The 20,225-nt window shown below is 36.2% G+C and overlaps 1 protein-coding gene across 1 annotated transcript; it reads left to right on the plus strand.

Moving 5' to 3' along the window:
- Positions 1-18,206: 18,206 nt before the first annotated feature.
- LOC132189382 (transcription factor bHLH145) lies at positions 18,207-20,225 on the plus strand. The gene is made up of 2 exons (XM_059604111.2): positions 18,207-18,311; positions 18,411-20,225. The coding sequence occupies exon 2, from the start codon at positions 18,428-18,430 to the stop codon at positions 19,529-19,531; it is 1,104 nt and encodes a 367-aa protein (XP_059460094.1). The 5' UTR covers positions 18,207-18,311; positions 18,411-18,427; the 3' UTR covers positions 19,532-20,225.

Genomic DNA, 20,225 nt, shown 5'->3' on the forward strand with positions numbered 1-20,225 from the left:
ACCAATCGAGCGTATATTTTGCACTTTAATTTAAAGCTACATGTTGTGGTTTGCATGGACATATATATTGCTATTCTGATGTGATGTGATGTGGAAGTAAGCTCTGATTTACCCTAATGAAAGAGCTTTTGATACAAAACAAAAAAATGTCAAAACCCTCAGGGTTATGTTGCCATTCCAGGCAACGCATGGGCACATTGAGAAATTATCTGTTTGGTGTCCTCTCTCAGTTTACCATAGTTGGTTTTACTTGCATCTTCTACATTTTAACCTACTGGTTAGCTTTTCTTAATGGTTTTTCTGTTTCTGATCCTTCTGCAAATCACACCGTACGTATAGAGCTCTTTGCTCCTTTGGCTCTTACGCTACATGGGGCTATTAGTATGAAAATGAGCAATAGCATTCCTACTGCCCTTGCTTTAAAGCCAAGCCTTTCACTTTTTTGGATGCCTGCATAAGCTTAGATGCTAAAATGATAAGCATCTCAAAAGTAACCTTCACTTTGTAAATAGATCAACACGTATTTTCTTTCAACAGCAGTCAAAAGTAATATTATTATGCTAATACGATGCTTCAAGTATTCCCCTCAGAGAAAAAAAAAATGCATAGAAAGGGTGCTGATTATGTATCCTCTTGGTGTCCTAAAACAAACACACCGGCTAATGCCTAAAAGTATTTATTACATATTCAAATGCCAGAGCCCCCGCATCTAGGTGTTGAGTCTGTTGCCACTGCATCAACACCTCCCAACGTTTCATTGAGCTTAGACACAACTTGGGCAGTATCCATGGTTCCCTCCATGGTTAATTCCGGCTTCCCACCCTTATCTCAAGGGACAAGAAATCAATACCTACAAATAAAATTGCATCATATTAATAGAGTTTCTGCTCATTCTTCTCCTTCAGCTAAATCACATGAATGGTCTTATATTCTAGATTCACCAATTAATGTTGCATTTCAAGGCAAATGGTCTCTTAGTTGTTCATCAATTAGACAATCATCAATTGAGTAATTTTGACATGTTCACAAGGCTGCAAGGGTACATTTATACATTTATCCCAGGGTTGTCTGAAAAGCTGATCATTTCTGGAAAGAAATGAGTAATTTGGTCCCGGGGTTGTCTTATTGATGTATTGATTTACTTGTTTATTTATCATGCTAAAACTATGTCAATAGTTTCTGCAAGAATAAAACAATATACACCAAAAGATCTAATTTAAACCCGACCAAACTCCTTAATGTCATGTTATATAGCAGTTAGAACGAAAGAAAATGATGGAGTAATTAAGGAGAATCATCTCTAACCAAGAAACAATTGATCTCCTTTTAGAGGAAGAAAATTCCATTGACAGAAATTGAAGTCTAGGGCCATGGAGTCTTCACACCGGTTGGTGGTTTCCACCAAATGAATTTGATTCTGAGTTTCGAATCAAACTGAGGCTTCGAAAATCCTTAATGCAAGCTTGTCTAATATCACCGATCCAATGTAAATTCTTCTCTTCTTTTTTTTCTTTTTTTTCCGGGTAGTGAGAGCCCTCCAAATGAAAAGTATTTGTTTTCTATCTTTTGCTCATCTCTTGTCCATCTCCGCATAAGAGAGGGCAAATTTACCATTGAATCCGTATAACTCACATGTGGGTCTCACATATTCAATCATCAATTTGCAAAAGAGATGGACAAAAAATAAATAAGAGATAAATGTGTATAAGCTCTTTCTCCCTAACTCCATTTTCTTTAAACTGTGCGACTTAGTCCCTTCCTTCCTTCCCTTTTATCTGTTATTTTATCTTTTCTTCTTTGATGTCTTACTTAAAAACACCTAGCCTAATTTTTTCTTATGAGGAAAGAAATCCCCTAACCTAATAAAGAGATATTCGTGGTGTAGAAACCAATATCCAGTACCTTTGGACTTGCATATAAAAAAATAAAAAATAAAAAAGCTCAATGCATCAGGATGATTCATCAACACCAAAGAGTTGTCTACACTCTACTGCATCCTTTCGCGGTTGTTGTACTTCTAAATTCATTACTACCAATGATTACCAAATATCAATGGTACCGTACCATATATATATATATATATATATATATATATATATGTGGTGCGGTATATATATTTATGTATTTGTTTTTATATTTAAATTTCTTTTAAATTTTCTTTTAATTTAATGTTGTTGTTTTTTCTTCTAAATTTTCAGGTTGTGATGTGCTCTTTATAGACATCTATAGGCGAACCATTGAGACCATGGGAATTTGGAAAATTTATGAGATAGTCTATTTGGAAAATTCATAAGTTGATATAGTCTATTTATCCGCCATACAAATGCAAATACATATTACTGATTTGGTATAATACAGTTTACTGATTCACGAGTTGATATATTCTCTCTTCATATTTTTGGTATAATACTTGTTGGGTCATATTTTCGCTGGGTTGGGTCATATTTTCGCTGGGTTGGTCCCAGTTCGAACCTATCGGCTCATTCCCCACACTCGGTCATTTTTACTGTTCAAAATAAACTCATGTTTGGCAGACTTAGGCTTATATAGATTATATTATTGACACTCGGTTATCAGGCTCGGTTAGCAGGGCCTGAGGCAGGTACCGAGTGTTACCCTCAGAAAATAATAAACATATCTGAATAAATATCCTATTTGATGTTCTCCGATATATTGTTGACACGTGGACCCTCGGTAAAAGTTCACAGTGTTAGATGAACAGGTACAATCCAATGCCTATAAAAGGGGGGTCACCTTTCACTATTTCGGTAACTTATTTTTACCCTCAAACTCAATACTTTGCTTATCTTTTCCCTGATCCATAATCTTCAAGTTCATCTTTCTTTTGAACATTTCGACTAACTTAGGTATCGGAACTTTCACCGGCCGGACAACGCCGGCAGCTTTAATCCATTTTTCCTTATCCTTCATTCTCAGTTCAACCCTCGGTTATCAAGTATTGTGCTGGGCCCTTTCCCACGTCATCATTCGAAAAACTGCTTTAACAATACTGTTTATTGATATAGGATATGATGTTTGAAGAGATGCTTGTAGGTGATGTCCCGTGGGAGTTCCTCTGATTTACCCTATGTGTTTTCGTCTCTTATTGAATTTCATCTTTCGGTTACATAATGAATGAGCTTTTGATAAAAAATAAAAAACAAAAAAACAAAACTCTCAGGGTTATGTCCCAATTCTAGGGACATATATATGCATGCAACTTTGTTGTGCATGGGCACATTGGAGTTATATGTAATGTTGACCGACTGAGAATTACATATAACAGATAAAAAGGGTTGGCCGATTGGACAATCCAACAATAATAAGCCCTAAAACAAGTTAAACAACCCATTCAATGCAAGTAAACAAAGAATAAAAAATAATGTGTTTGATAAATAACGGTCTTACGAACTTTTAGAACAAAAGCCAAGAAAATTGGTTGCAAGTTAAAAGGGGGACCATTGCAGCATCGCCACCGAAATGAGAATTGCAGTGGTAAGGAGGGCACTGAGAGAGGCCGGTACGTACGAAGCCACCTAATCTATAGAAGGCAAAGACAAAATAATCTCCACCATTGGGTCTGTTTACCACTGCATTTCTCATCCCATCATCACTAACCGGCCCCATTTTCAACTTCCAAACTTTATTTATTTATCAATTAAAAATTGCTGGTAACTTAAACAAATGATCAACAAAGCAAGGGACTCTATATGAAATTTATCTAATCAAATAAATTCTGGATTTTTCGAAACTTCCAGTAATTGGGAGGGGATAATTGTTGGTAGGTATCCGATCTGTGTGAATGCTGTATAAACAACTATCACAGCTGTACATTGGTAGGAGTACTTGTGCTACTTGAGAAGTGGACAGGTTGACCCCAACCCACGCGCAGGAACCTAAAAAGTTACTCCTCCAACTTTTATTTAATTCTGCTCCTTAAGCTTACCCATAATTCTGCTCAATCCCCCATTCTGCTTAGAAAAAGAAGAAAAAACAAAAAAACACCCCCATTCTCCTTTCCTTGCCTTGCCTACAACTCTAGTCCCAGTAATTAGAGACCTGTGTCTGTGGCCGCCCTGGCCCAGCCAGCAATGCATATCACTCACCATGTCCTTTCTACGTTGAAACTTCCATGACTTGTTCTAATACTAGCCCACTAGGTGTTATAGGACAATCATAGGAGCTAGATAGTATTTAAATGGCTGTCGGAAACATAAATATAAAATTATATAAGTTAATTTTATGTAAATAAATTCGACTTCTCATCTTAACTAATTAATTTAGTGTTACAGTGACCTCATGCGTCTTTTAAGAAAGAGTTGCCTATAAAAAAGAAAGAAAGACCTTTCGTAGGCCTACCCGTCTAGAGTAGTAATTTTTGGCACATTAGTGTGTTTGAACAGTAGCTGGTGGTAAAATGTTATAAAATATGATTAAAATAATATTTAAACAGTAAAATAAATAAAATAAAATAATATTTTAACACCGACGTGCTTATTATTTAAGCACGCCGATGTACCAAAAATCACTCCTCACGTGTCTCTAAATGAGAGGCACTTTGACTCCAAAGTTAATAAGCTTTTGCTATGAGAGAGAGTAAAGCTAGCTAAAAAAGGGTAGAAAGTAAGAGAGTTTGTAAAAGAGAGTGCCTAAAACCCTAAGCCGAAGTGCATCCAATTTTTGGTCTTGGGTCTGATATGGGCTTAGCCATTGGACCTGGTCCTAGTATCGTCTTGGACTTTATTAATAATCAGCTTAAGAGGTTCAGATAAATTAATATGCTGATCAAACCATGTCAATCTAAATTGACGTAATAATTGCATTAATCTTATCCAGCGAGTTGGGATGGAGGAAAGGTGCATGTGTACTATATGAAGGTGGGATTTGCGCATGATTATCCAGCGTGATAGACAGACCAAACTTAGTGCTAATTTTCCGGTAAGACGAGCACATTTGTCAAACAAATTGCCTAGAAAAGTATACAAAGTCCGCAATTTTACCACTGGGGTGAAGTAAATAATGTATATTATTATTTAGAGAGACGGTCTATTTATGTTGAAAGCGACTCCCCATACAATAATTTAAGAGGAATATTACTATAGCGCACGCTAGGCGGTGACTTAATGTGTATGGACTTAGAAATTCGGTTCAACACGTGACTATAATTACGATTGCACCATCTCAGAATGTGCACTCGTGCACCAGAATCATGAGGTATAAAGACAATTTCGTACACGGAAAAAGGGTATAATACCATCGATTGTAAATTAGCCTGTACGAGATCTGTTTCACGTTATTTTTTGGTTTATGTGCTTCTTATTATTATGCACGTGACCCGGGAATGTTTAATGTGTGTCTACGGGTCACAAAGTCTACTAAGACTTGACAAATTCTAACACGAAGATTTTTGGAAGATTTTAAGTCCTTTTTTTACAAGGGTATTATTAGTTAAAATTATTTAAATATTGCCGACAATAAAGAGTTGTTGGTTCGTGAAAATTATTGAAATTAAATCAATTAAAATATGTTTTCATTAAATAAGATATTCGAGATTAAAAATTACTTGTAAATGGTAATCCACCTTGACTTGGAACAGAAAACCCTTTTTTTGGGGCACAAAGAGTCAACGATACCCCCCCTACGAGGTTGACGGTGGAAATGAACATATTGGGGGGGTGAAAACAGAAATACCGAAAAGAGCAAGTACCTACCCAAGAAAATCACCGCAAAGTATGCAAAAAGTGAATAAAACTCCAGCTAAAAGACGCCTAAGCAATCACGCCACTGGCGGCTACGCGTCCTGGATAGCCGCCGATTAATGGACCCCACCACACCCAGTCTGACACACGTCACTCATCCGTGACTCCACACCCCCTAAACCCATCTCTATCCGCCTTTCAAATCCACTCCCCCCACCCCTCGCGTGCATGGTAGCCCATTTAACTATAGTTTGACCGCAAAAACTCACGCACACACACAACACACTCTCTCTCTCTCTCTCTCTCTCTCTTCTGGAAACACGAGCCAAGGCGTGCACGAATGCATGCGCCTCTAGATCCCTACGGTGATGCGGTGCACACACACACACAGAGCCTGCCCTGTTTTCACGCTCATCATTTGTTGCTTCTTTTATCTCTACCCGCCTGGTATCGAGGCGTGACCTTTTGATTCCCGCCACGTGTGAATCCACTTTCTCCGTATTACTTTGTTTTTTTTTTTTTTTGGTTCGGCCATGTCTTGGCATTACTTTAATTAATCCCAAATGTTCCGACATCTCAATTTTCAACGCCTGATATCCAAGGGCCACAATTTCATCCAATATATTATCGTATTAATCGGACGGCCAAGATAGGACAGCGTGTTAATTAAAGGTCATGACTCATGAGCCGCGTGAGAAGCTTTTCTCCTAAAGTCTGATGTTTCTTACTGTACCAAGAGATTTGGTGGTCGGGATTGCAAGATTTAGTTCCATTTTTAAATTAACATCGTAAACCCGAAATATCTTTCCCTTTTTAGGTTACCTTATTTTTTTAATATCGGGTAGTCCCTCCCTAGATGAGGCGTGATCATTTTTTCTTACGGGATTGCAATTACAGTTATGGCCCTCCTCTGTATTGTCCTCTTAAATTACTGATGGGCAGCGTTACTATCTCATAAATTAAAATTAAATTTTTATTTCATAATTATTTATCAGACGTAATTAAAAATAATATAATAATTGATTAAAATTTTCACATTAAGGATGTTTGATAAACATTATAAGAATGATTTTTTTTTTTTTTTTTTAGTTAAAAAGTGTGTTAATGTGACCAAGAGGTGAAATAAGTTTTGAGTTTTCTTTGAGTGAAAAGTGAGGAAAAAAAAAATGTTTATTAATGTTTTAACCTTTTGGAGGTAGAAAGGAGAAATGGGAAATAAAAAGGTTTATCAAATGGTTTTTAGCATTATTTTTACCGTGAGTAATGTTAAAAATCACGTTTTTATCTCATAAAACTTACAAGTTACAATGCTATGTATCAGTAGGGCTGTTAAGTGAGCGAAGCGTCTCGCGAGCAAGCTCGGGCTCGGCTCCCATAAGCTCGGCTCGTGCTCGACTCGAATATTAAATGAAGCACTTCATGAACACAAATCCTAGCTCGAATATTAAACGAAGCAAGCTCGGCTCGACTCGGCTAAGCTCGTGAACAGCTCGTATAAGCTCGAGTGTGTGTATATATATATATATAAACTAAGTAATACATAATTAATTATAAATCTCATAATTATTAAAACCTTAAAATTACATTTATATTTAACCATTAGAGAATGAAAAATTCTAGACCCTTCGTGATCAGAGAGAGAGAGAGAGCAATCATTAAAAAGACCTCGATTTAATTAGAGCATATTCAAACGAAAGGAAGAAGAATCAAGCAGAAACTATTGAGGAAGATTGCGAAAGGCATAAATTATTGAAGAATCAAACAGACCCAAATACTATCACTACCTGTCTGGTGAGTGAGAGTGAGAGAGTGGGAAACGAGAGTTTAGGTGGAAGATCCGTTGTGACTAGTGAGGGGAATTGAGAGAGAAACGTTAAAAAAATATTTTTTTGTAGGGGGCGTTGTCCCAATGCAGTTTGAATGCAACATGTTAACTTGTCCCACATTGTTAAGAAAACATCAATTTCCAAGTTTGCTTATCTATAAAAGAATGCATATCCTCTCTCTTTGAAACAAAATGTCTTGCTGTATTGATTCAGGCTCCATACTCGACTAGTCAGGCTAAACAAATGCTCATATGCAAACTAACTTCTTAAGCCGTTTAAGAGTACTTGAAGTTAAAAAAAAAAATTTAAACAAAAATATTAAATATAAGAGCCAGCTCGCGAGCTGGCTCGGCTCGACTTATTATTAGCTCGAGCTCGATTTTTTTGGCTCGCCCTTAAGCTCGAGCTCGAGTAAAATTTAAACGAGCCAAGCTTGAACAAGGGAAGCTCGCTCAAGCTCGGCTCGTTTACACCCCTATATGTATGTGTCAGTTGCATCATCATTGTTGAATAATTGTGAAATAAAAGTATGATTTATAAAATTATTCTACTTATTTTTAGTTTTATAAGAAAAGTTAAAGGTTTTTCATTATGGATTTTATTTATTTATTTTATCTAATATAAAATTATAACAGTTAGAGTAAAGAAGCAAATGAGTGGAAAATAAAATTGAAATTCTCTATAATTGGTTGGTTAAATTACACGTAATATATATATATTCATTGGACTATGAAATTGAAAACACACCAAATTTAAAGACCAAAGAGTATTTGGACCTAATTCTAATAATATCCGCATGAGTTGCTATTCAACAACACACCAGATTCAATTATTGGGCATTGAACGCAATAATATTAAAAGCACTAAAGGGCAGCACGAACTCATAACTCTTCCGTGGAAATGGGATAATTAGTGTGCTTCTTTTAAAGCTACATGGTAATTATGTTACTAATACTACTATTACGGGAGGATAATCTTGACCGATCAATGCAAGACTGGAAGTTGAAGAAAAAGGCCAACCACCAATAATGGAAAGCCTTATTCTTTGGTTAATTTGTCAAGAAGATGATCAGTTGAAGAAATAATGAGCAAAACTCATAATTATATCTATGCCTTGGCCCTTCCCTTTTCAAGCTTTAAAATAGAAGATTAATGTGGGAAGCATAATATTTAAGTAATGCTCTTATTATTACTTGGCAATGGACGCACGGAGCAACTCTCTACAATCACTCCAACATGAAAGCCACCATATATGCATCCACATGATCCATCACATAATTTTCCTAATGAGCCTCAATGGCAGTCACTTGAATATTAAGATTATATAAACCAATTTTAATTCGACAAATTTCAATAAATGGGTCATACACTTTGTGGCGTTCAACATCACATGGGTATGGAAATAGGAATGTGTTTATATGTATACTTACACCTTTCATAACAACAACACGTTTTAAAGTCATAATGGTCATGATCTCATCAAAACTCCGTAGTTAAGCGAACTTATGCAAGAGTAGTATCAAGATGGGTGACCTCTTGAAAAGTCTAATTCGGAGGAGCCAAAAGCGAACAGTATTGTGTGTCAATAGGGTGAGGTGTTACAAATGATATTATAGCCATTACCCAATTTGAGATAAAGAGAGCGTGCACAAGCCAATGAAGATTGCTAGCGGGCACTTGCCAGGATATCAAGAATTGGCTAAAAACGAACAATATTGTGTATTAATGGGGTGAGGTGTTACAATTGATATCAGAGCCATTACCTAATCTGAGATAGAGGAAGTGTGCACAAACCCATGAAGGTCGCTAGGGGGCACTTGCTGGGACGCCAAGAATTGGCTAATCCCATGAGCAGAGACGGAGGGAGGGGGGGACCGAGGTGGGGCATGGTCCCCCCCCCCCCCCCAAAAAAAAATAAGGAAAAAAAAAAGAAAGTAAAGTAATGTTTAAGTTTAGTCATTTGGCCCCCTCCAGAAAAATTGGCCATATTTTTAGATTTTTTTGGCCATATCTAATAAAAACTTTTGGCCCAATTCTTAATTTTTTTGGGCCATACCCATTAAGTTTTTTATTTTTGGTCCTTACTTTCAAATGTCCATTTTTTGGCCCTTAGTTTCAAATGCTCACTTTTTTTAGCCTTGACGGTAGTCTTTAGTTTATAAAAAACAACCAAAATAATTTTTTTTTTAATAAAAAAATTCTAAAGAACAAAAAAGAAATTTTGGTTGGCCCCCTCCCATAAAATTTCCTGGCTCCGTCCCTGCCCATGAGGGTCTCCAGCGGGGATGCTGGGTCTTAAGAGAGGGTGATTGTTGCGTCACACATCACTTGGGTATGGAGATGGTGGAAATATGCTTATATGTATACTTCCACCCTTCATGACAAAAACGCATTTTAAAGACGTGATGATCATGATCTCATCATAACACCTCCTCGGAAGTCTGATTCCGGGGACCAAAAAACGGATAATATTATGTGTCAATTGGGTGGGTTGTTACATCCTTAGACCCTAATTCACTAATTGTGTATCGGATTCGCAGGTCATGTAAAATTTATCAACTCTAATGTCACATAAGAGTTTACGAGTATAAGACTATCTAGATAATCATAATTTGACCTATTTTAATTAAATGAGTTAAATTTTTCAACCAAAACCCACAAGTCAAGGTCGTGAATCGTGTCAAAAACTATGGACGGTATACTACTACTGCTTGTGGTAGTGAGTTAGTGGGTGCATAAGTGGTTTCATCAGCTCTCTTGGGTTGTCGTACTAGGAAACGAGAAATGGATGCTTTAGTGTTTTTATATCCAACTAACTTGGGGTAGTTGATTGATATGATTAATACCACCTTCTTCTCCACTGTCGAAAACCAATATCTTTCTGTTATAAAAGCGAACTCGATCGTTGCACCGCATTTCAGTGGGAGGAAAATGAAAATGGGGAAGTTGATCTCACCTTCCATATCACATCCAAAAGATTACGATGAGAAGCTTTGTGTGTTCTTGCCCTCAAAGGGACATAAAATCTGCAACAACTGGTCTAAATTAATGATGTTCCATCACTTTTACTATGGGCTTCCACCTAGTGCGGTGTCTTATGTGGGAGATTGTATAAAAATAGATGGTTGCTTCAAAACCCATATTACTCATAAAAAGATATCTATATATAAAGGGGAAAAAGAAGAGGAAAGAGAGAAACCAAAATGGTATCATGCTTATCTAGTCATGGGATTGATCATAAGCGTGGCTTTGGCAGGTGTTTGGTGATTGAAATTTCAAAACTAACCATATATTTATACCCTATGAATGGTCTCATCTAAAAGCCACTAAACTAACCACCCGACCCACCATTAAAAAAGAATATGGGAGGGTTGACACTTTCTAATGGGACTTGTCTTTTGATTTAAAAATAAATAAATAAATAAATATATAAATGTGTGTGTATAAATATAAAGTGTAGTGGGAAAAAAGTCTAAGAAAGTGGGTGATATGTGGCATATAATATTTGACGAAGGGACATGGATTCCCCTCCTTTTGCTCCTTGTATTGGTGTGGGTTAATTTTCAAAAGCACAACATATGATCTTTTTAGTGCGGGCTGGTGGAGAGCGTATTGTTTTCTGCTTTCCAAGCGTGTACGTTTTTGTTGGAGAATCCACAACCAAATGGCTCCATGGTCTCATGCCCCACGTTTCCCCACCAAACTCAATTACAAGTTAATGGCCGCCCCAGAAGAAGAAGGCTTCTCAAACACCCTCCCCCTCCCTCCCTCCCTCCCTCCCTCTCTCTCTCTCTCTCTCTCTCTCTCAACTAGGGTTAATTTTTATTAGGACTTACCAATCAAACATGAACCTAACATGAAATTATTTTGTTAGGGTTTGACGGATTTAACCTATTTAATTAAACACGTCAGGTTAGGGTTGACATATATAGTCTTATACTTAAATTTTAACACTATACAAACCTAAAATGTGGTATTAGATGCTGACAATTTTTAATACGATCTATGAACCCGGCAGCACGAATTTCACACAAAATTAGTGGGTTATGGTTGAAAGGTCTGATTCGTTTAATTAAATAGCTCGAATTATAATTGACCTATATAGTCCTATACGCATACCTTTACATGACCTAAACTTCTCAGCTGATGCTTGATTATTGTGCGTTTGCACTTTTGCTATTGTTTAAACTTGTTAGACCAATGTCAATGCGTTCACATTGTTAACACAAGCATGTCAATTTTCATGCAATTCCATAAGCGTCAAGGATGGTCAGAAATCCTTTGTAACCATTTTTTCATTGGCTTGGGGAAAAAAAATTAAAAGGGTGGTCAAATATTATGCACTCATCATATTCTTAAAGGAATAACATTGCAGGCTTGCAGCATATTTAATGTATCATTCTCATCCATTGAATATGGGGGGTCCAATACCAAGTGAACATACATCTCCAATAGCGAATAATATGCATTTGTGCGTTACACTTCATTTTTTATTTTAGAAAAAAAAATAAAAAAAAATAAAACCGAATACAAGAATCAGCATCAAAACGAACGATCCCCGTTAGCTTCTAAGCTTGGAGGGAGGTAAAATCAGAAAACCCTAACCGGCGAATCCACAGGCACAAGCATGTCACAAAAGAAAACACATAAAAGTTGTAACAGTTATAATTTTGAAAATTGATAATTAAAGTGAGTATGATGATTAAATAACACAAGGCGTGTGGAGGAATCCTTTTCATATTTGATGAGCAAAGGAATCCTTTGCTTTACACCTCATTCGTGTAGATGGGGGAGAGCGTTTTGGTGGCACCAAACGGGTAGGGTAGAGAGCCAATGGGATTGGGAGAAAGAAGGAGGGGTGGTTGATTGGGCGTGGGTTATTGTTCCCTACAGTCCAAACATTAGGGCATGAAAGTATGCATTATATATCACTATCAATTAAATACATTAATAATTGGATCTTCTTACATGTTCTAAGATCTCTTTCACCTGATTAAATCATGTGTCTTCCTTCTTTTTTTTTAATTTAATCTTGCGGGTACATCCATCCATACCCTGCATCGCCACTCTATGTTTTCCTGCTTTACTCTCTCTCTGTCTCTCTCTAAGTCATGTTTAGCGGTCTGCTTAATTAAAAAAAAAAAATTACATTTTTATTTTAATTTTAATTTTAACTTTATTATTTAAATATTATTTCTCAATAATTCCTTTATTCTTTATTAAGATCAAGGACGGATTCAGCTTTTAATTTGAGAAGGAATTGAAGGCCAAAATATTTTGGGGGAGGTACTAATCGGTAAAAAATACCTTTATTATTATTATTTTTTACCTTGTAATTTGGGGGGGGACCAGGGCCACTCCGAGTCCCCCATAAATCCGTCTCTGATTGAGACGAGAGAGAACGTAAGAGATTAAAAAATGCTTTATTTTTATACTTGGTAACTCACCAAATGTTTCTCCAAATTGCTAAGTTCAATGCAACTCACCAAATGTTCTTTTGGTTAGCCAAATAAGAATGCCCTTATGTGCATATAGCCTATATTAACCCGACCAAACCAAATTTTTTGTTAGGAACCAAAGCATGATTAATGGGTCAAACCCAATTTTAATAGGAATCAAACCTAATTTTTAGGCATATATATAAAATTTTAGGTTAGAGGGTAAAACGGAAAAAAATAATAAATAAAAGGACTATAAGAGTAATTTTTTTTTTTTTTAAAAAAAAAAATACATATATGGAGAAAAAATTGTGGGTTGGGGCAATGTAGTTCTAGGCGTGGTTGGAGCCAAATATAGGTGTATAGGTTGTCTATATTGGGTGATGGAAGTTTGTATTAGGAGGAGAAAAAGAGGTTAAAATGATGATGATTAATTAAAAGAAAAGTGAGGGAGTAATTGAGATGCATAATGAATCTTAATCAAACACTCCCAATCGGCAATCCCTCCGGTATGGGCCAGCAAGTGATGGGTTTAGACACATCAATGCATCACATCAACGAAAAGTAAGAGCCTTTTTACCCCCCCTTCCCTTCCCTCTTCAAAAGGTTTGGCCATCCATGTATAATAACGAGAGATACACACTGTCAGGTGGAGTGTGGGTTGCAGCAGCAGATTTTATGTACCCATTGCCTCATCATCTGGGTCCCTTGTCTTGTTACGTTCCTATGATTCTTACTTTCAACGGTCAAGCTCCAAATCATTGGTGTTCATGTTTTACATCGGATACCTTCCCTTTTTTTCTATCTCCTTAATTTTTATACTATTTTTTTTTTGATTTTTTTTTTTTTTTAATTTTTAATAACTTCACTTAGAGCTCTTAAACTACCACGCATTTTGAGAAGATCCTCAAAATTTAAAAAACTCTTAATAGCTTTCAATTTGATGCAATTGACTCATTTCGTCAATTTTTTCCATTAAACCCTAACGAAAATCGCTAAAAAGACAAAATTACCTTTCATTTTTTCCAAAAAAAAAAATTCAAATTTGAAATTTTATAAAAGTTTTAGGAGTATAAAGATTATTTCATCACTTTTAACGTCCAAAAACTTATGAAGGGGTAGATTGCATCGAATTGAAAGTTTGTAGGGTGAAATTGAGAGCTTTTAAATTGAGACTCTCTAAAATTTTGGGAGAATTTTTTCAAATCGCGTGATAAATTATAGGTCTTCTGTGGGGGGTTTTTTTTTTTTTTTTTTTTCTACCAATGGAAATTTTGGGATCAAGATTTTTTTACAATCTTTTTATGCGTCGATTATGAAATTATGAAAATTCAACAGTTGGTTATATTTAACGGATTAAAACATGCCAAGGGTTTAAGGGTTTGTTTGGATGTGCGTTTGATGAGTTTAAAAATGCCTTTAACACTTAAAAAATCATTTTGAATAAAAAAATAACCATTTTGTACAACAAAAAAAAAATTAAAAGCGCTTTAAAGGGTTTAACAAGTCAAAAATGGCCAAAACGCATTTTAGCAAAAGCTTAAAAATGAAGCTTTTGCCAAAAAAAAAAAAAAAAAAACGTTTATTTGACTTAAAATCTCTATTTTTCAAAAGCAATCCCCAATATGGTTTAAGTAGATTTATAAACCAATGGTCTACGTGGTCATTAATCTATGAAGTTCAAGCTCCGACAGAATTTGACTTAAAATCTCTACTTTTCAAAAGCAATCTCCAATCTAAGTGGTCATCAATTTATGAAGTTTGAGCTCCGACAGAATTTGGAATCGAATGTTTATTATTGCATTAATGTGAAAAATAAGTATCGCAAGAATCTGACAAGATCTGGCACCTTCTTATATTTTAATTCACAAATGTTAAAATACAAATAATAAACTTCACGCATGATTGATTTGATATTCTTTCTTACTCAAATAACCCAAATAATAAAGTACGTGTTTGGTTAGTGGGAAAACAAGAAACCTGCATCCTTTCACACTGAGAACTGAGAAGACATGAATTTATATTAGACTTCACTCTTCCGGATTAGTTTTTATAAAACATTACATTTGATCGAAATATTTAAATGATTTTTGTCTCAATATCCTCTTCAAGTCAATTTTCGATAACTAAAAATGAATAATTTAAATTTGTTGCAAGTTGGTATTACATCATGGCGAAGAAAACCTCCCAAAAAATAAAAATAAAAGAAACCAATGGAATCTCGTTTGGTTTTAGATGTCACCACCTGCAAACCCTATTGTAATTAAAGATAATTAAGGAAGTGATCATAATCTAATAGGGTCTTATTTCTGGTTTCAAAACAAAAACCTTACCAAAATATCCAAAAGCCCAAAACAATACAAATTGTTTTAACATTTTATTCCACTTCATAATACTTTTTGAAAAAAAAAAAAAAAAAATAACCCAAAATATAAAAAGAATTAACAAACGAAGCCAATCTTTTTTTAAAAAAAAAACAAAAAAAAAAGGTCGAAGGATTTTTTTTATTTTTTTTTTTTAATTGAGTCTATTAAATTGACAGGTTTTTAAAATAGAGGACTGCTAGGGAGTCAAACAAATGAACTAAGAAAATTTTTCAAACTAACGTGGCAGACAAGAGAGGCAAAATTGCATTTTTTTTTTTAATTTAAAAACTCTTGCCACATCGATTTGGTAAATTTTTTGGATTTATTTGTTTGACTCCCTATCACTTGCCTTTAAAATAATGCTATAAATTATATTTTTATCTCATTACAATGCTGACCTGATAGTTCTAACCCACCATTATTAGATCGGTCTTTGTTAAAGAAAAAAAATTCAAGAGTTGTTATGGGGGGCGGTGGGCAAAACTAAAAAAATGATTTTTTTTTTTTTTGGTAAAAATTTAATTTTTTGAGAGGTCCAACTCATATTAAAAAAAAAAATTAAAATTAAAATTTGTAAAGGGCATATAGGCAAAAATAATTTCGTTTTATCAATATTGTGAGAAAGTTGTGAAATAAAAAAATAATTTTTTAGCCATTTTCATTTTTTCTGTTTTTGTTTTTTAGATCATTTTTATATGAGTATCTTTCATTTTTCATGTTTTTATAATGTGTACATGCCCCCTATTAATTTGATTAAAAAATAAAACGTGATTTATGATATGCTCTAATTGGACGTGAGTTTGTCCTATTATAAATTGCTCTATGGAGTAGCAGAGGATTGGTCCGTATGATAAAACCGGCCTCGGAGCAGAACGTGTGGGTGTTGTTCGTATTCCAGGGACATGGTCAACAGCAAGACCAGGACATGGAAGTTCTTTTTGAAAATCAGGTGTACCAAAAGGTCATTACGCAACCTGATGAGAGTTTTTTTCTACTGTGCTTCATGATTGTACACTAATACCTTGCGTGCACTCCTCGCGCACACGTATCAAACTCACTTTTTTAATTGATTTTTTTTTTTTTTCTTATTTTCTATGATTCCCCAACTGAATAGGGATTATATATGTCACTTTCGATTCTTTATAATCTTATCTTCCCCGTGCTCTCTCTCTAAGCTTCGACTTTGACTTTACACCTCTCTGTCTCTCTCTCTCTGAAAAACGCCTATTTTTAAGTGTTGGGTGTTCGATCTGGGTCTCTGAGAAGCATTGGGGTTTGAGGGTTCTGCAAATTGGAGATCTTTGTAGCTTCTTGTTCTGGAATTGGGTCTGAGCGCTGTCTGGGTTCTTCAGTGTAAGTTGGCTGTTCTCTGTTGGTCTCTGGGCTTAATGTTGAATGATTGTTTCTGAAATGTTATCCTGATTTTGCGTGATGCTTTGTTTCTGGTGGGTTTACTCTTTGATTTTTCTGGTTCATTGTTTGCTCAGGTTGACTTCCTTGGGTTTTCCTGGTCCATGTTGGTGTTCATCCTTCTCGTTTTGGGCTTTTGGCTCTTGTGAATTAAGTTTCCTTTTTTTTTTGTTTTTTTTTTGTTCCTTTGTACGTTTTGATTCTACCCATTTGTGTATTTGTCTCTAAACTCTCTGTTTATAGTTGATTGATTTTTCTCAGTTTCTCTCTCTCTCTCTCTTGCCTGTGATTATTTCCCTTGTTGAGTATTCTCAGTTTCTTTGAATAACTACTCTATGTCTTTGTTCTGTTTTTTTCATGTGCTATGCATGCTAAATTCGTTTGTATCTCCTTTTTCTGCTTAGTTATTTCCATTTCCACTGTCAATTTTTTGATGGGTTGCTCTCTGCTTGGTTCCTGAGAAACTTATATCGGATCAAATTCATGAGCTAAACACAGATAAATTTGTATCACACACATACACTTGTATGTATTTTGCTTCATCGGTTCCAAATAACCAAAAGAAAGAGATCTTGGAATCAACTTTATGTGGTAGATTTGTGTCTGATGTCTGAGAATCTGCTGCAGGGCCTTGGAATAGAGGAATAGTCGTGCGATCTGTTTTGTGGAGAAGAAGAGAACAGCATGCGGTGGTGGTTGAGTCTCTCTGTTGATGTCTTCCGCAAAGTCATCTCACTGAACCTTTATTGTAGAGTTATTCTATAATTCCTTCAATCTTATTCCGACCCCTCGAGCTTTCTCGGCCTCTTTTTACCTCACTCTTTTGATTTTCAATGGGATCCAGCTTCTTTGTCGTTGTTCCTTGTTATGTCCGTCAGATTAGTTGAATACTAGTGGACTTTTTTCCCATATTTCCTTTCGAATCGTTTTCTTCGCAGTAGATTTCTTGTTCTGTTCTATTTTCCATTTCATCTCCCTGGTTAGCTATATTGGGTTTCTATTTCTCGGTGATAAAGATCCAGTTTTCTGTTAGATTGGTCTCTCTCTTGTTAAAGTATTACGGACTCTTGAAGGCTTTTGTTCTCTAGGACAGTTGGGTTTCCTTTCCTCATAGTGAAGTGTTTGAAAGTAGTTATGGTAAGCCAAGCAGCGAGCCAGACAAGATTTCGGGCAATGAAACACGAAAATGGGATTGCAGGGAGCGCGACCATTATTGTTAGAGTAATAGCTTGCTTTCAACCTCTCCAAGACTGCCAGGTTTGTAGTAGATTATTGGATACATTTAATCGAATTGCTTTTGAAAGAATGGATACGCATTAGTAAATATTATGGTCATTTTGTTGTATTCTCATTGTCAATTTAGAAAATCCCTTGCTCCTTATATGATGCCTACTAATTATATTTCTTGGGTTTTTGCCAGGCTGAATATTTCCGTCATTTGCTCAAACCTGTTACGTAGATTACTTTTGCACAGTAGTGTTCGAGTTATAAGCTGGAGTTTTTAGTTAGTTTCCTTCTTCCTGATAGAGAGAGAATATAATCAGCTATTTCTAGGCCTAAAACATCCTTCGGGTACGATTTATGTTGTCCGGTTCATGAATTTTATTTGGTCTTCTAATTACATTGATAAATTGTTAAGTCTTATGATGGTGTTTGTCTTTTAATCTCTAGGTGATTGTTTTGGTTGGATGGGAGGAGACTGTGGAACCTGGTTTCCTCAGCTGGATTTTCATTGGCAATCATCCAATTTGAATTCATTGGGTGCTCCCCTTGACATGGGGCAGCAAAATCCCATCTCTGCATATATAAACCCTGGCACTAATATGGCTTCTACAAATGGGACTGTGCCAGTATATGCATCTTCTAAACTACTACCGCATTCTCGGGTAGGCCAAGCAAATGAACCCCATGGTTGGTTTTATTGTTTGCCTCGATTCCGGCAATCCTTCACTCCGTACTCAAACTACACCATTGGCGATGGCAGACTTCCTGCTGACCCTTATCGGAGCTGCGGGGAGCCCATAACACCCAATGCAGGGTCTGATTGCGGCCAGAAGAGGTTTGTTGTTGTTGATCAATCGAGGGACCAAACCACTTTGATCTTTAGTTCTGGGATTGGGTCTCCTGTCCAGTGCCTTACTTCTTTGAGGCCAAAACCTAATGCCGCTTGTAATATGAATGGGGAAGATCTTGGGATTAAAAGAGATTCGAATTATCTCGCGGGACCAATATTGACCGACGAATTTAATGAAAATCCCAGAACTGATTTGCAAAGCGAGATGCATGAAGACACAGAAGAACTCAACGCCTTGCTTTACTCAGACGATGAGAGTGATTATACTGAAGAAGATGGTGAAGTTACTAGCACAGCTCATTCACCCTGTACAATGGCATCTCATGATAAGAAAGATTGGTACGAGGGAAGTGCTGAAGAAGTTGCTAGTTCTGCTGGACCAACTAAAAAGCGGAAACTATGTGATGGAGGTTATGATCATTTGCCATCACTGATGGACACTGCAAGTTCTATGAAACCCGATGGAACCTTCGACGAATATGAAGCTGATGCGGAATCTAGTTGTGCCAATGGCAACAATGCAGGGTCAGGAGAAACAGGTTGCTTATCAGGCAGCAAGAAGATGAAGAAGGAGAAAATACGCGAGACTGTGAACATTCTGCAAAGCATGATTCCTGGTGTTCGGGGCAAGGATGCAATTGTTGTTCTTGATGAAACCATCCATTACTTGAAATCTTTGAAGCACAGAGCCAAGGCTTTAGGACTCGATGCTCTCTGAGATGCAGGATATATTAAAATTTCCTAGTAGTGTTATAAGTAGTACGTGGCATTATCAGAGTTCTAAGTGGCATGTTGGGTGTGAATTTGTGAAGATAAAGCTTGAATACACCTTCCAAGTCTTTGTTGAATGATTAAGTTGGAAATCAGCAGCCTTGGCTTGTAGAATCTATTCGCTCTTTGATTTCTAGAGAGAGGAAGGAAGAGGTGCGGTATATTATGTCCCAATAAAGGGTGGTGAATCATTAGTCTTGTCTTAGGGTCTAGAGAAAGTAATACTGATCACACCTGGGCGTGGGATGTGGGGTGTGGATGAGAAGACTGGTTGTTGTTCCTGAAGGGGACCCAGATAAGAGAAGAGCGTGCACGCCCCTTGGGTGTCTTGGGACCCAATTTACACTTTCACTTTTCTCACTCTTTTTGTATTCTTGTCATGTTTAATTGCTTGTGGGGTTATCTTTTTCCCTTGATGTAGAAATCTGCACCAGCCAAAAAGCCGTCCACTTCATCATGCAACTTGCTGGAGAGGGCCCTGAAAAATTCACCATTTTCACGCATCCTTTGAAGCCCAAAAAGCTCTTTTTGGGGGAATTTTATTTTCCTATTTATGGTTTATTATTATTATTATTGTAATTTGATCGTCGGACGAACGGCTGTTGTTGTGTTTATTATTATTATTATTATTATTACTAGTA

The sequence above is a fragment of the Corylus avellana genome, chromosome 9 (genome assembly GCF_965113065.1).
Source record: "Corylus avellana chromosome 9, dhCorAvel1.hap1.2, whole genome shotgun sequence".
Lineage (NCBI taxonomy): Eukaryota > Viridiplantae > Streptophyta > Magnoliopsida > Fagales > Betulaceae > Corylus > Corylus avellana.

Bases quoted from the DNA above. Each gene is read 5' to 3' on its own strand.
- LOC132189382 (XM_059604111.2), top strand. From the start codon at position 18,428: ATGGGAGGAGACTGTGGAACCTGGTTTCCTCAGCTGGATTTTCATTGG.